Here is a 15,404-nt window from a genome sequence, read left to right as displayed (position 1 = left end):
CCGATGGTAAGTTGAAAGAGCGTCGCCGTGCCGTGGACTGCGGCAGGCAAATAGTCAGCTCATTAGAGAGCGGAAAGACCATGGAAATGTTACAACGTTGGCGAGAGCGACAAACTGACGAACCCTTAAATGCGCAAGTTAGCGAGCAACTCTCAAAAAAAAAAAAGAAATGTGAAAGCCATGCAATCGGAAAGTAATACCGTATTTTCTGTATATAGTCCCTCCTTAATTTTGAGGCCTCAGTTTTGGGAAAAAATTTTAAAAATGCATTTGAATATAGTCCCCTTTACTTTTACCATGGACATTTTTGGAAAAAAAAGGGAGGGACTACATTCAGATAAATACGGTATATGCATCTCTTTTCAGTTTTTGGCCTCATTGTAGACCATTTTGGCTTTGGGAACCAAATTCAAATCCTCGCCACCCTTCCGAGCCGGTTCCAAAGTAGCAACTCCACAGCAAAGAATTTGTCTTTTTGTGAATGAATAAGTTGTTATGAGATGGAATCATGAAATGAGGAGAGAATGGATTGTGATTGGAAAGGGAGAGGGGGTTATGTTTTAGAGGATTGGTGAGGGAAGGAATAGGCTGATACAAAATCTAACTAATGGTCAACCAAACAACAGAAAACCTACACCCTCTTGTTTCACAGATTCCATATGGAAAACTTTTTTACACATGAAACCTTACTATAAGGATATAGAATAGCATTTCCATCCTCTAACTTCCATATCATGACCTTAGGCTAGCCACTCAATTTTAGAGACTATGGTAACCAGTTCTGGTTTTCTTGCACTAGCTCATCCAAATATCATGCCTCTATTTTCTTACACATATCAAAACCCAAACAACTATTAGGTAAAATAATAAGTACATTATCATTCAAATAGGCAACTTTAGTTCACAACCAGTGAGGGACTGATTCAATTGGGTATCATAATTGTGAATACAGAGTAAAATTCAACAAATTAGCTTAAATGATGAAAAATGAAGACATTTAGGACAAACACATGTAACCACTTCATCAGATCACACTCCTCAACAGTCAATCTACATTTGAAAGGTTAAGGGAATTAGATTTCATTCTGAAAAGCTTCTTTTAAAGAACAAAAACCATGGTAGATCAACATTATTACTATGAGGTAGAACATGATTGGACGATGTGACCCAAATTGCTTCGTAAAAAGATGCAATTCAGACTTAAGATTTGAGATTTTACCAGTGGATAGCAAGCAAAATTCTTCTAGAGTGTCAACCTAGTGAATGACTCCATCTCTAAATCTTCCATTTCCTTATGAATGGTGCCATTCGCCCAGTTGATAACATGAAAAGAATTTCTACAGATGCATTTCATCAGGATACTTTAAAATACAAGGAGTATCAGGGGCTGATTAATAAACATTTTAAATTAATAAAGGGGAGTAGTTAAAAGCTTCTGAACACTTTCTATGCTTCCTAAGGACAACAGTGTCAGCATATGAACGAACTCGGAATATGTAGAGGTAAACAGTTTTTGCATATAATTATATGAAATAATAATTAAGGTACTAATAGATTTTCTTCATTATTTCATATAATTATCTGCCAGTGTATTTCACGACATCTTGCCACACAGCAGCAACATGTTTTGAAATTTGTGGATGGTCCACAACAAGTCAATCTTTCCTCATCCTTGGATGTCTCCTGGCGATGGCACATCAAGAGATAGGCTTTGTAATTTGTACTATGATTCAAAAAAGCCTCCAAACAAATTGAGTGGCACCACTTATTTTCTTGAACAAACATTCTTTATATTTGTATGCTATATATTTAAGGCCACGCACTGCTAGCATACTTTGCTATGCCCATTTTCTAGTATGTTCATCCCCTTAATCGAGGTTTTAACAGAACACGGGACAAATCAATTTAAATAGTTTTACTACTGGACAATTGAAAAGGGGTAATCTCTGTAGTATTATTTTCTGATCGAAAAGTAAACAAATGCATTTATTACCATATTACCTTACTTATTGAGCATGGCCATAGGATAACAAACAACAGTAGAGTAACAATTCCAATTTTCAAAGAGAGTCTTAAGTGGCACACAAGCTCCATTTGCCAGGAAACAGTTTTTGACCCAAAGTAAACACTTGAGTGACTCACCTGAGGAGAGTCAGTCAGGCCAAAAAATGCTAAAACAGCTTTAAGTTCTCCCTTCACTCTCCAAAAGATGCAAAAATAATGAGAAAGTCATCTAACTTCCTCTATGCCATTCTACATCCCCTGCAGGTAAGCTTCACAAGATCCTTTAATGTCAGTGCACTTTCATGCAGAGAATCTCATGTGTCCGACTGTCTCAGCTGATTGAAGTAACATGCCCGAAAAGCCTTATTGTCAAAACGTCCACCTTCAACACCACTTTCGCAGGTGTCTTCAGAACCACCAACCTGAAAGAAATAATAACAATCCTTAATTGACTGGCAGAGATAGGGATCTTTTGTCATATTATTACAAGGGTTGTACCAAAAGTAAGGTTCCCAATGAGATACAATGTTGAGCGAAGGTGCTAGGCTAAATTCCACAACATAGCCGTGCACAGTGGTTCCCCTACTCTCGAGTCCGCCAGTCCACGATTCACTGTGTCGCTCATTATTGGCTTAGCAACCGTCAACAATGAAAGTGATGATCCCCGTTCCCGCCAACTGTGAGGATCGAGCAGTAATCCGATTTCTCCTTGCAAGGAAGTTACCGCCGTTGGAGATTCATCAGCAACTGACTGAACTTTATGGTGAAGAGTGCTTGTCCTTTCAGCTCCTCCGCAAGTGTTGCAGGGCTTTTGCCAAGGGTCGCACGGAAGTTCACGATGAAGAACGGAGTGGAAGACCGCCAGTTTTGGATTGTCCAGAAGATTAACAGTGAGCTGCTCAAAGATCGGAGGGTCACTGTCCGTGAACTTGTTGAACGCATTCCTGAAGCTTCCCTCGGCACAATTGGAAGAACTTTAACAGAAACGTTAGGTTATTTCAAGATGTGTGCTTGCTGGATCCCCCATATGCTGACTGACGGACACATGCCGCAACGCCTTGACTGTGTTCACAAATTTCTTCAACAATTTTAGGGTGGGGGAGGAGTTGTTGGTCTCTATCGTCACCGGAGATGAAGCGTGGATATTTCATTATATCCCTGAAACAAAACTCTTAGGAGGCAAACTCTTCAAGAGCGACGATGAAGTCCGAGCAGAGGTTGCAGTCTTTCTCAACGGGTTGGTGGGAGACTTCTTCAACTTAGGGATAGAAAAGCTGGACCACTGTCTTTGAAAGGGCGTCGAAAAAAATTGAGACTAAATTGAAAAATAATCAAAAGTGTAAGCTTTTCAACAATGTGAATTTTAATATAGATAAACAAAGTTTTGTATTTGTAAAAAATATGGGAACCTTACTTTTGGTACAGCCCTTGTATATAATTATTTATACAATAACATAAAAAACCCTAGGATGGGCAGTATCAGAACACACACGAAAAAGATTATAAACTCACACTCACTAAATTTTTGGTGGCATTACCACCTTCCTCGGAGTTAGGTAAAAGACTGTAGGTAGAGGGTAAAGGATAGCTGAGGGAAGGGGAAATAGAGGGGAGGTAGGGTCCAAAGAGGGGGGGGAAAGAAGTGAGCTGAGGCAATTAAGGGATTATCGGTGGATGTTTAAGCCGGGAGGAAGAAATGCTTTGAATAGCCAAATGTAACTTAATTCAATAGAATTAAGTTTGAGTGGGTGGTCTGTGGGGGGAAGGGAGGCTAAAACTGAAACATTGTAGCAATCATTGAATTGACGCTGATGAGTGGCCGCATGTTTCGCCACCGGGAAGGATGCAAAGTCAGAGGAAGAGCATGATGCTCTGTGGTTATTGATTCTAAGGTTAAGGGGAGTTGAGGATTTGCCTATATAAAAGGAGGGACAGTGCTTGCATTGAATAAGGTAAACTACATTTTTTGAAGTACAGGAGGTGGTGGTAGGTAGGAGACAAGATGAAGGAGGGGTAAAAATTGGGCAGGTCTTACATCTAGGACGACCGCAGGGCGAAGGTGTGCTGATGGGAGTAGTGGGTGACTTCTGTAAGGGGTTAGTTGAGCAGAATAAATTTAAAAGGTTTGCAGGTCGTCTGAATGTGACAGTAGGGGGTTTGGCAAAAAGATTGGCTGTCGCCTTATTGTTTTTTAGAATAGGGAAGAGGTCTTTAAGGATAGATTGCAGGGATTGTATTCCAGGAAAGTAAGTGGTGCAGAGGGAAAGGTCTCGTGGTTTGTTTCTATTGCACGGTTCTGGGGGGCATTTGTGTTTGAGAATTTTTTTACGTAGGAGGGACTCTGGGTAGCCTCTCTGGAGGAGGGAACGGTGAAGGTTGTGAAAAAAATTATTTAAGGCATCAGGATTATTACAGATACGGTGGCCTCGAATGGAAAGGGAATAGGGAAGGGAGCGTTCAGTGTGGGAAGGATGACAACTGCTGAAATGAAGGTACTGCTGCTTATTCGTGGGTTTTACATGGACAGAGGTGAGAAATTTGTTGTTGACAAGAGAGATATTGACATCAAGGAAGGTAATCTGGGAATTAGAAATGGTTGAGGTGAAAGAAAGAGAGGATGAGGAATTGAGAGTAGCAATAAAATTTTCGAGGGAATCATTACCATGTGGCCATAGGAGGAATATGTCATCAATAAATCTGAGCCAAAGGAGGGGTTTCAATGGATATTGGGAAAGGAAAATTTGTTCAAAGTGGCCTAGGTAGAGGTTTGCGTAGAAGGGACTGAATCTACTACCCATTGAGCAACCTTTGATCTGTAAATAATGCTTATTATTAAATGAGAACGAATTGTGTGTTAGGACGATATTAATTAGGTCTAAGAGGAAGTCGGTGCTAGGGGTATGAGGAGTTGGGCGTTGGGAAAGGAAGTGGCGGAGGGAGGAAAGACCTTCAGAATGAGGAATTGATGTGTAGAGAGAAGTGACATCTATGGTGGCCATGGCAATTTGGGTGTCAGGAGGAATTTGGGTGGATTGGAGACGGTCTAGGAAGTTATATGTGTCTTTGATATGGGATGGTAGAGACAAAACTAGTGGTTGGAGGTAATAGTCAATGAAAGCGGATATTCTTTCCGTGGGTGAGTTGCAAGATGAGACAATAGGACGGCCAGGGTGGTTGGGTTTATGTATTTTTGGCAAAATGTAAAAATGTGGAGTATGTGGGTTTGGGGGGGAAAGGATGGAGATGTCAGACGAAGAGAGGCCTTCCGGTGGGGCATGTTCCTTGAGAAAAGACTTGATATTTTCCTGGAAGGTGGGGTTAGGGTCATGAGGCATGAGTGTGTATGAGGAGGTATCAGTCAGTTGTCTTTCAGCTTCCTTAACCCCTCAAGCGCGGCTGGCATTTAATTAAATCCCATCTCAGCGGCCGGATGAGATTTAAATAACTTCGCCTTTTTGGCATACTATCATTCAATAATTTATATCTTTCATAATATGAAATCAGTATCGTTGAAAATTTGAGTAAACTTGCGTAATATAATACGCTACTACATAATAATTTTTTGAGCGATTTGAAAGAATATTTATTGTTTCATGTATCTCCTTTTATGAACTAATGAATAAATTTTCAATTTCGAAAGATTTTAATTTGGTTTCGAATATGCTACGAGATGTCTAACATTCCATGCATTAAAAAATACAATTACATGATGTAATTTAGTTATTTGGGGTTGAAAATGTCATAACAGGTTGGATACTTTCAATATGATTACCCGTTTCACCTACTTGAAATTTACCGCTCCGCCCACTTCTCTGACTTTGTTCCATTATTACCGTATCATTTCATTTAGGTAATCACGTGCTAATGTTTCGAACGTCAATATGTGAATATTCAAACGATTTACCTTAGAAAATCTGCTTTGTGTGACATGATTTGAAGAAATCCAAACATATCCCACTGCACATTTTTCACACCAGTACACGTAGTCTCTTCATTTCCCATATTAGGCACAAACAGCACACCTCCTTTGAGACTTTGATTTCTTCCCAGCTGCAGGAATTTTCTTTAGGATATGTATTTCTGCGAGTCTTGGTACTAAATTGTGCAATGAGTGACGGCCATGTCCAAACAGTTCGTATGACGTCGGATATTTCAAAAATATTACCTCGACCAATGGCACGCGAAATGATAAGTCAAATTTTTATACGTGTTTTTCCTATGATCAACATATGAATTTAGGACTGCCGCATTCATTTGTCTCCTAAATAACTTCATACACCACTTGTAATGGCGTTTTCTTTGCGTTAGTTACGAATGCAATAACAGGTCCTTGAAGTTCACCCCACCAATGAATTTACTATAACCTAACACACTGACAGACTTCCGAGTCTCTTTTTTGCCTTTCAATACCATTCCCATTTCGTAGGATCCCCAATTGTAAAAAAATACCACTCACAGTAAGTACATCCGATGAGAATTTCAACACACTGCCTGAAAGAACACCACGCAGCATGAATGACTCTAGTGGACTGAAGCTCGTGGTTTAGAAGCTCCCTCAAGAGACGAGAAAATATCTCGAAGGGGCCCTAGTATATGCTGACTGTTTAGATGGAATCTTATCTTCGTTGATTACTGTCCAGAAAAAAAATATAAAAAAATAAATGCAGAGCGAGGCACATGGCCCCTTCGCCTAGGACGCTAAGGACTAACGAGGCGGGCCAAACACACTTGGGGCTCGAGGTGACGACAAACAAGCAGAAGACGGAGAGAAGGCATTCAGTTCTGAAGATACCGTATCTCAAGCTAAAGTAGCTGACCCTTCTTGACGTCTCTCAAGCAGAATAGGCGGAAGTTTTCATGATAGAACAATTGAAGGAAGGCGTTGAGTTTTTGGACCTAAGTCGTCAACGCACTGGTTTAAAACGGAATTTTATCGAAGCATTTTAAAAACATTTTGAAGGCATAAAGCCGTTGTAGATATTTTATTGGAGAGGAAAAACATTTCTTCAAATGATAGAGTAATTAGTTTTAATTTAACATGCAATGTCTGGCGGAGAAAAAATATTATATACAGTAGGTCTGGAAGCGTACTGGGTACGCATGACGGCGGCATACGAAATTTAAAGGGCGCGTACTGGGTACGCATGACGGCGTTGAGGGGTTAATGTAATCAGAAGTGTTCAGGAGAACTACTGTGGATCCTTTGTCAGCTGAGGTTATGACTATATCAGGATTGTGGATGAGTTTTCGGAGGGCAATGTTCTCCGATTGAGAAAGGTTGGGTTTGAGCTGAAGAGATTTTAGGAAAGAATGGTTGCAGACTTTTGAAAGCAGCAGATCTATAAAAATTTCAATTGGGTGGCCGGTTGGGAGAGGTTTAGGTTCATGGGTCGAGGGTGGTCGAAACCTGGAAAGGGCACTATGGGGAGGAATTGGAGTATTATATTTATAGTTATTATGTAATTTTTTATTATACTTGATTTTCATAGTTTGATAAATGTGGAGATCCGATGCATTTGGCTCACAGAGCCATCATCTGATACAAGACATTGTAGTAGATGAGAACACCAAAGGAGAGTGACAACATGAGAGTAGAAAGCTGTTTCCCTGTACCAAAATGTCTTTTAGCAGATGATGGCTCTGTGAGCCAAAACATGTAGTGCACATTAAATTATTTGGAAAAGTGCAACTAATTTCATTTCAACAAGTCAAACTTCCACTATATCATTCCTGAATAGGTTTGACTTATTTCTTGATCTGTCTAAAAAAGGAAGGTCATAATGCAAGGCAAGTTGCTGGTGTCATGCAATCTTGCCAGGCAGGTCACCATTTCTTCAAAATTCACTAACTCTTGATTGACTTTGTGGTATTCCATTATAAGTTTTCCTGGATATCACACAATTACTTATACCACTTCTTTTTTACAGAGCGCGACCTGAGTTTCAATGAATTATCATCATCTTCCTAAATCATAATTTGCACCTGAAGATGATGATAATTCATTGTAACCTGGGTCACGCTCTGTAAAAAAGAAGTGGTATGAGTGATTGTGTGATGCCCAGGAAAACTCACCATTTCTTCAGCAACTCCTCAGCCTTGTGCAAAGGGCTTCAGGTAATTCAATGTTGTTTCCTCTCCTGTTAGCATTTCCTTCACACAAAAAAGCACTAAAATGTTCATTTTTGCATAACCAAGTCAATTTTTCACCATCATTGCATTTTTCCTGTTTTCAAAAATTGGGTGCCTCTGACCATGCATAGGCTATTTTTGCTCATATACCGTAAGTTGGGGCGAGTTCGGACACTTTTTTACATATAAATGCGATTTACGCATCGAAAAACTTGTCAAAATGCGTGAAAATCGAAATTTAAAATCCTTAATCCTTTGAAAATACTAAGCAAATGAATCATAAGATATTGTCTTAGATTTAACTTCGAAAAATGATCAATAACACCATTCGAACAAGCCTCACGTTTTGGGGCGAGTTCGGACGCATGCGAGTTGTTAGCGTTAATGTTGTTGTGAACGAAATATTTTTCTTAAAACAAGTTAATTTATTAAAAATATTACTTTCTACTTATCTTGGTGATGTTAAACGGCAACTATGAGCTTTTATTTTTATTTTACTATCAGCAAATTTGTTGAAATTGAAAAGCGAATCGCATATCTCGCGAGCGTTGCATTGATAGATGTGGCCTAACATATGGTGGCATTTCGCGTCAATTTTATACATTAAATACAGACGGAGTTTTAATTTAACTCTTTGGTATGAAATAAGTATCATTGAAACAAGAAATTTCTTTAGGTTAAACTCTCAATCGGACCGAATAGCTCAGGTTAAATTCCGAGGCCTCGAAATGGTTGTCGATGAAAACGGAAATGAAAAAATTTACAATAATATCAATTTTTCACCAGTTTTAATAATGAATTTTTAATGACAATCAGATACAAAATTCGACATATTAATCGACATCATTAACATCACTTAAAGAACTAAAAACGAAGCGGCCCCTTCGCAAGTCCCTTGGCGGAGCAAGCTGACGAACAATTTGCGATTTTCCCACTATGCACTCGTCAGCAACATCTGGAAACCTGAAATAAGTTTCCTTCGCTGTAATTTTGTTTCGAAGGCACTGCACACGGATTTTTTTATTGGAGCAGACTTCAATCACTTTCCCTACAAACAGCCTATCTCGTTTATTGGTCCCAAATTTTAATAACACGAACGAATTTTCTGTGAGAGAGCCGGGAATTTCAAAATCGACTTCATTGTTGACATGCGATGCCAAAACCTCATCAACAGACAGATTTTTCTCTGAGGAAATGTCAACCACATCATCACAAACAGATTCATTTTTAATTTCAGCACTCACACTTTTTCCTGCTTCAACATTTAGTTTCTTCCCCCGCGATTTTCTACCCTCTGGTGTTTCTGCGCGGGATGATGCTAACATCTCCAGAAATGCGTTGGACCAAGCATCGGAGGCTGCGTCAGAATTTTCCTTTGGATTTAAAGAGGGGACTTTACTAATGACTCGACTTTTGTCGAATGGAAAAATTCCCGTGGCTCTAAACCCTGCACAAATATTGGGAGACAATGAAGATCCCATGGACTCAAAGGCAGACTTTAATAACCTGGGGAACTCACTTTTCGGAAGAACGCCACGATTTTTGCGCTTCCACTGGTCTAAACATTTTCGCCATGCAATTTTGAGAGGTCTAAAAAAAGCTACATCGAGGGGCTGGCAAAAATGGGTCGAATTAGGTGGAAGCATGACAAAGTCTATTCCCATTTCTTCACACTTCCTAATTACTTCCACCGAGAGGTGACTCGATAGATTGTCCCCAATCATAACTTTCGGCCCCTGCCTGTTTTTGAAGAATGGCACGCACGTCGTGGTGAACCAGTCTTCGAAGGTTGTGATGTCAAACCATCCACTAATATTCCTATTGAACCTCGATCCCTCAATGCCGCCTTCTACCCAGGTAGGATACAAGTGAACGGCTTTATATACCGTGTATGGGGGTAAAAGTTCCCCGCTCGCTGATGCGGCGATCATTACAGAAACACTCGTTTTGCTGGTGTCCTTAATCACTGACGGATGTTTCTCCCCCCTCTTAACAATCACCCGGGACTTTCCAGGATCGTCACTGAAATTAGTCTCATCGTAGTTGACAATATTTTCCGGAGGAACACCATTTAAAACCACCTCTAAATTATTAAAGTATTTTTCCAGAACTTCCCTTGTCACTGCTGCGCGGACTCTCTTAATGTTCTCTCCCAAACGCACGGTGAGTTCCCGCCGTCTTGACAAGAAACCACGAACCCATTCCATTCGCGGAAAGTTGTCTTTAAAAACTTTTTCTTTTCGTCCCATCCTGTTCAGGTATTCCCGAACGACTAACCTTAAGTCTATTGCTCGCAAGGGAATGCCCCACTCGGCACATTTGAGAATCCCTTGCGCTAGCTGGTCCTCTTCCTTGGCGGATAAAACCGTTTGTCCTCCAGATTTCTTTGGGTGTTTATCCTTCAATATGTCGTGAACTGTGGATTTTGGCACTCCAAACTCCTTGCAGGCCCCCCGAAGACTCATTCTTCCAGATTTCACAGCCTCAACAGCCTTCTCAATTTGTTAGTTGTCGTGTCCGTGTGAGCGCCGGCCTCCAACGACCCTTGCGTAATTTCTCACCATTCTGCCCTCGGAGCTAGGTGCATGAAATCAAATAAAGCATCAGCCGGCGCGATCGTCCGGACTCGCCCCACGTGTCCGAACTCGCCCCAACTTACGGTACCCTCTTCTCACTAATTCTATGCCAGAAAAATTGTTCTTGTGGATTGCAGTACATATTTATCTTATCAATATTTAAGTTATTCAGCATGCCTACATGAACTGCACACTCCTTAATGTAGACCCACCTAAAATTGTGAACAAAGGCAAAAACTTATCATGGTATCCAGGATGTGGGTAGAGCTCACTCTTGCCAAAACCACAGGCATGTGACCTTGCCACATTCAGGCTATGGGGGACATTTGCTTTCTTTAGGTCATCTCCCAATCCCAAAGCCCATATTAAGGGTGTCCAGAGATTTCACCCAGAATCTGACCCTGGAGCCTTTCAGTCCATAGCCAAGCAATCTGCACACAGGGCTACTGCACTTCCAAAACCTTTAAAGGGGTCATTCAATGAGACCCTAAAGAGCATTTCATTAAAGGAATTCGGAACAGGGAAGGTAAAGATGAGTTCAGATGAAAAATTTCTCCATTCAGCCATTCCCTCATAAGTTCACAATAAAAAAATGCCAAGGTTGCCTTTTACATTTCATGAGTTCGTGGCGACATTAGAATTCTAGATAATTTATCAACTGTATAATTCTTTATCAGTAAGGCAAGGAAACGCTCACAAGAGAGTAAACATCAACGAAAATTGCGAGGCTCATGCAAAGAGCTGAGGAGTAGCTGAGAAGAAGAGAGACACTTGGCATGAATTTGTGACCACCTCAACTTATCTGCTAAAGGGATAAGACCGCTGATTGTTCATCACAAATAGAAGTGGAAAAAGGAAAATGAAAGGCATCTTCACTTTTCAAACACTACCACCATCAACAATGATTTTAAAAATAGTGACTGAGCCCAGTGTCAAATAATGTACATTCAGAAAATACTGAAGACAGAGATAAAAAAAAGAGACACACCTCAGCTGTCTTCTCATAAGTGAGCAGCCGTCGGCTGGAGTGAGCAGACAGCACTTGTTCAGAATTTGCCACCAGGGTGAGGCACTTGTGCTTGGGTAGGTCTCCTTCGCTTCCATCCTGGTATTCACTCCTTGAATTAAAGAGGAGAAGAGAAAATGACTCCAACACCACAAATGAATGAATGGAACTGAAAAAAAGGTCATCCCTTGTGGGCAAAGGAACACCACCTTAAGACTGCAAAACATGATCAAGTGCTCCACCATTTAAGCTACAATGGCATTTTCCTCTCAGGAGTTTGGCTGGCTTTACAGAACAACATAATTTATGCAGCCAGACATACAATTCCACAAGGCAGAATATTTGGGCTCATTGTGCCAAAGTCCCACAGCTAAGGCTATAGCTGACTAATAGGACTTTCATCATAGACATTAAATATTTCAAGATTTCAGGAGATTTGGATTTGAATCTCAGTCAAGACCTTTCTTAGAGTAAGAAAGATATGAGATACATCAAAAAATTATGCACTCAAATAAAAATTAGAATTTCATACAGTATAGGTCAGTAATGGGAAAAAAAGGTCACATTAACACCCTAACATGACACAGCGAAGTATTGCAAATACATGCATAATCACAAATTACAAAAACATGTTTACACAAAGCTTAAGCTCACATGTCCATCATGCCTATTGAGGCAGCTTGTGTAAAGCCATAGCAAATACATATGGATAACTGTTATTTTTACTTTTTTATTTGCTCTGTACCATAATTTAATGCAGCAAATACAAATTGGAGTCTTATTTCATATGATCGAATTCAAAGATCCCACAGTCACTTTCAGTAAGTGATTAGCACCCTTATGAAAAAGTGACTCCATGCTAGAGTAGAAGAAATTGGGACTGAGCAAGTTCATGAAAATGCATGGACAATGAAGACAAGATAAGTTCATATGCATATATTTGTCACCATGGGTCGGCTGTACACCATGATATCAAGGGTAGATCTCACATTTTCATTGGTTCATTCCCGACTGACCGAGTGCTAGACAAAACCCATCAAAGCATCATTGAATACTTGTAAGTAGTAGAAACATTCCGAGGCATAGGAATGGAATTACAGGTCCTTGGCATTATGGACCACTGCTAAGACCACTTCACTATCCAGTTTTCTTTCTTTCCATGGCAATTCAGGGAGGTTCATAGTGCTATATGTCAGGCCGTTACGGTCTATTACAGATGGAAACAAGAGAAATATGGGCTTCCAAGAAGTTATTACCATTAGTGAACTTCATTCCAGCCCTACAGCGGCACTTGGCGATATCTGTAGAATGTTTCACTCCTGCCACATGAACAGCAAAGAAATTCACATTTCTTGTCATGAAATGACTTCTAGATGAGGCTCGATTTCTGGTTCAGGGGAATTTTTTACCATGGCAATTCATGAGAATTTCAACATCATTCATGCAGCAAGACTGAAACACCCCAACTCTCTAAAATGTTCCATGGCTATGCTGTCGTCCAAATTCCAATGGATTTCTGAAAACATACCTGATTATCGGAATCCAGAAAACCAGCCTTCCGCCCAGTTTCAAATGGTCAGCAGCAAACCTCAAAAGGTCGTGGAAAATCTGCTTAAGTGAATACACAACCTGTATATGGAAGAAAAAACATTTGACACGTTCCTTCATAGGGGCAGGTCATCCCCATCCCCTTGCATATCTATTAATTCCTATGTTTTTTTTTATTTTGAGTGACAGGATCCTCTACTAGTTGGTTTTACCAGTTTTTTGTGTGCAGAAAAACGTCTTTTCGACAAACCAGTTCCACGTGATAGTTTTCCGCATCTTAAATCAAAATTGGCAATAGTTACACAATGAAAATGTCTCATGATGTCATTCAAAAGAGGAAGAATATGCTCTTTCACTACAGGGAACGAAGAAACCACCCCACCATACTTCAGCTCCTATGCAGACGTTGACCAAGGACTGGATGAGATAGTTCACCTCCAGGGGAACTATACTGTAAGTACTGCCTTGTCTCTCATGAAAGGGAGGGGATAGGGTAGACACAGGGCTGAAAATGGGCAATCTCTGTCGAGAGGGGTTTGACAGAGGTCAGAAGAATAAAGTTACGAGATCACCAATACTGCCGTATGTCTAAATATAGTCCCCCCCTTTTTTTCCAAAAATGCCCGTGATAAAAATTAAGGGGGGGACTATATTCAAACCCATTTTTTTTATTTTTTCCCGAAACTCAATCCTCAAAATTAGGGGGGGGACTATATTTGGAGGAATACAATAAATACGAGGTTGAAAAAGAAGAATACTTCTTTCTCTACTCATATTTGATTGAATAGAACCATCAAGAGGATTTTAACCCAAATAATATCTAGTCTCGACTTTTGACAAGTAAGAGAGAATGCTAGGCATTCCGAGACGTAGCTAACTTTACCTTTACTTTTTAGGTGAGTGGTACAGGGGATATCACAAAGAGGCTACCCTATTTTCTAAAGTAAGAATCAACATATTTAAGCAAGCTCCAGCACAAATTATCACATACACCCATGTCTCGTATAGCGCAAGGGATGCGTTCCTTGGGGTCTTTGCGCTATACGAATTTGCGTTATATGAGAGCGTTTTAACATAGGGAAGATAGGGATGCGTTCCTGGGAGCATAGGTCTTTGGTATTGAATTTCCTCTAAAACATCTATATTCCCATTAATAGCCTTAGAAAACATTATTTCTATAAATATTTATAGTTTAAAACATCTTTAAAGATAGTATTCACGCATTCAAAGACTTTTATTCACGTTAAAAAAAATTCTTACGTGCTTTCGAAATTCCATCCTGTCGTGCGGGTGGGCTAACATCTGCTATCTCAGGGGATCGTAATGCGTTGCCGGCAGTTGACGATTTTTAAAACTAGTCTAAAAACAACTGTTGTGTCACCCAGGCCCTTTTGTGGCTCATCGAAATGACAGGAAAATGCTACTTTAAATGCCATTTCATAGCTAGCGGAGTTTATGAATGATAAATCATTTTAATTTGAAGTCCTCCGAGTCATTAGCAGCTACGTGAAACAGTCTTTAAATGCCTTGAAACCTCACCCAGGTTTTCCTTCCCTGAAAATGAATGAACGAGAATGCATTCTTTTCCAAAAGAATATCGTCTCGTCAACACTAGATCTAGTTGAGGGGGAAAGGAGCCACTTTCAATAACAGCTTGGAGTTCATCAGAAAATGTTGCGGTGACTGCGCTATCAACACTTGCAGATTCACCTGATATCGCCGCACTGAAAATACCTGCTTGCCGTTTAAATTCTGGAACCAACCGGAGCTTTCTCTAAATGTCTCGGAGCGATTACCACTCTCGTCTTTTTGTCCTGATTCACTATTAATTTTCCGTATGTGTAGACCGCTTGGTTGAAGTTGGTGCGGCTGAGGTCACTATTATGTTTTAACTTCGTCTTTATTCAGAATAAGGCATCGTGCGTTTAAACTTCTGCGCAATATCGCTTTGAGGCTCTCCATTTTCAAAGCAATTGACCTCTTTCAATTCCTCTTCTAGGTTTATAGTTTTTCTTGATAAATTCTTGATTTTTCTACACGCATTCCTATTTTTTGCCATATTCTCTTGGTTTTTACTCTGTATGGCTCTATCTATATCACCTTCCACTGCTGAACTGTATTCCTGAGACGCAGAAGGCCTG

General features: G+C 40.1%; 1 protein-coding gene across 1 annotated transcript in view; it reads right to left on the bottom strand.

Annotated features, from left to right (window-relative positions):
- Positions 1-875: 875 nt before the first annotated feature.
- Positions 876-15,404, bottom strand: part of LOC124163610 (tRNA (guanine(10)-N2)-methyltransferase homolog) — a 36,733-nt gene continuing 22,204 nt past the window's right edge. The window contains exons 10-12 of the mRNA XM_046540627.1: positions 13,244-13,344; positions 11,698-11,827; positions 876-2,426 (exon numbers count right to left, since the gene is read on the bottom strand). Of these exons, the coding sequence (XP_046396583.1) occupies positions 2,319-2,426; positions 11,698-11,827; positions 13,244-13,344 (339 nt within the window). The 3' untranslated portion in view covers positions 876-2,318. The remainder of the gene's footprint in view (positions 2,427-11,697; positions 11,828-13,243; positions 13,345-15,404) is intronic.

This window comes from Ischnura elegans, chromosome 8 (assembly GCF_921293095.1).
Source record: "Ischnura elegans chromosome 8, ioIscEleg1.1, whole genome shotgun sequence".
Classification (NCBI taxonomy): domain Eukaryota; kingdom Metazoa; phylum Arthropoda; class Insecta; order Odonata; family Coenagrionidae; genus Ischnura; species Ischnura elegans.
Note: the sequence above shows the minus strand (reverse complement) of the source record. Positions and strands in the feature narration are given on the sequence as shown.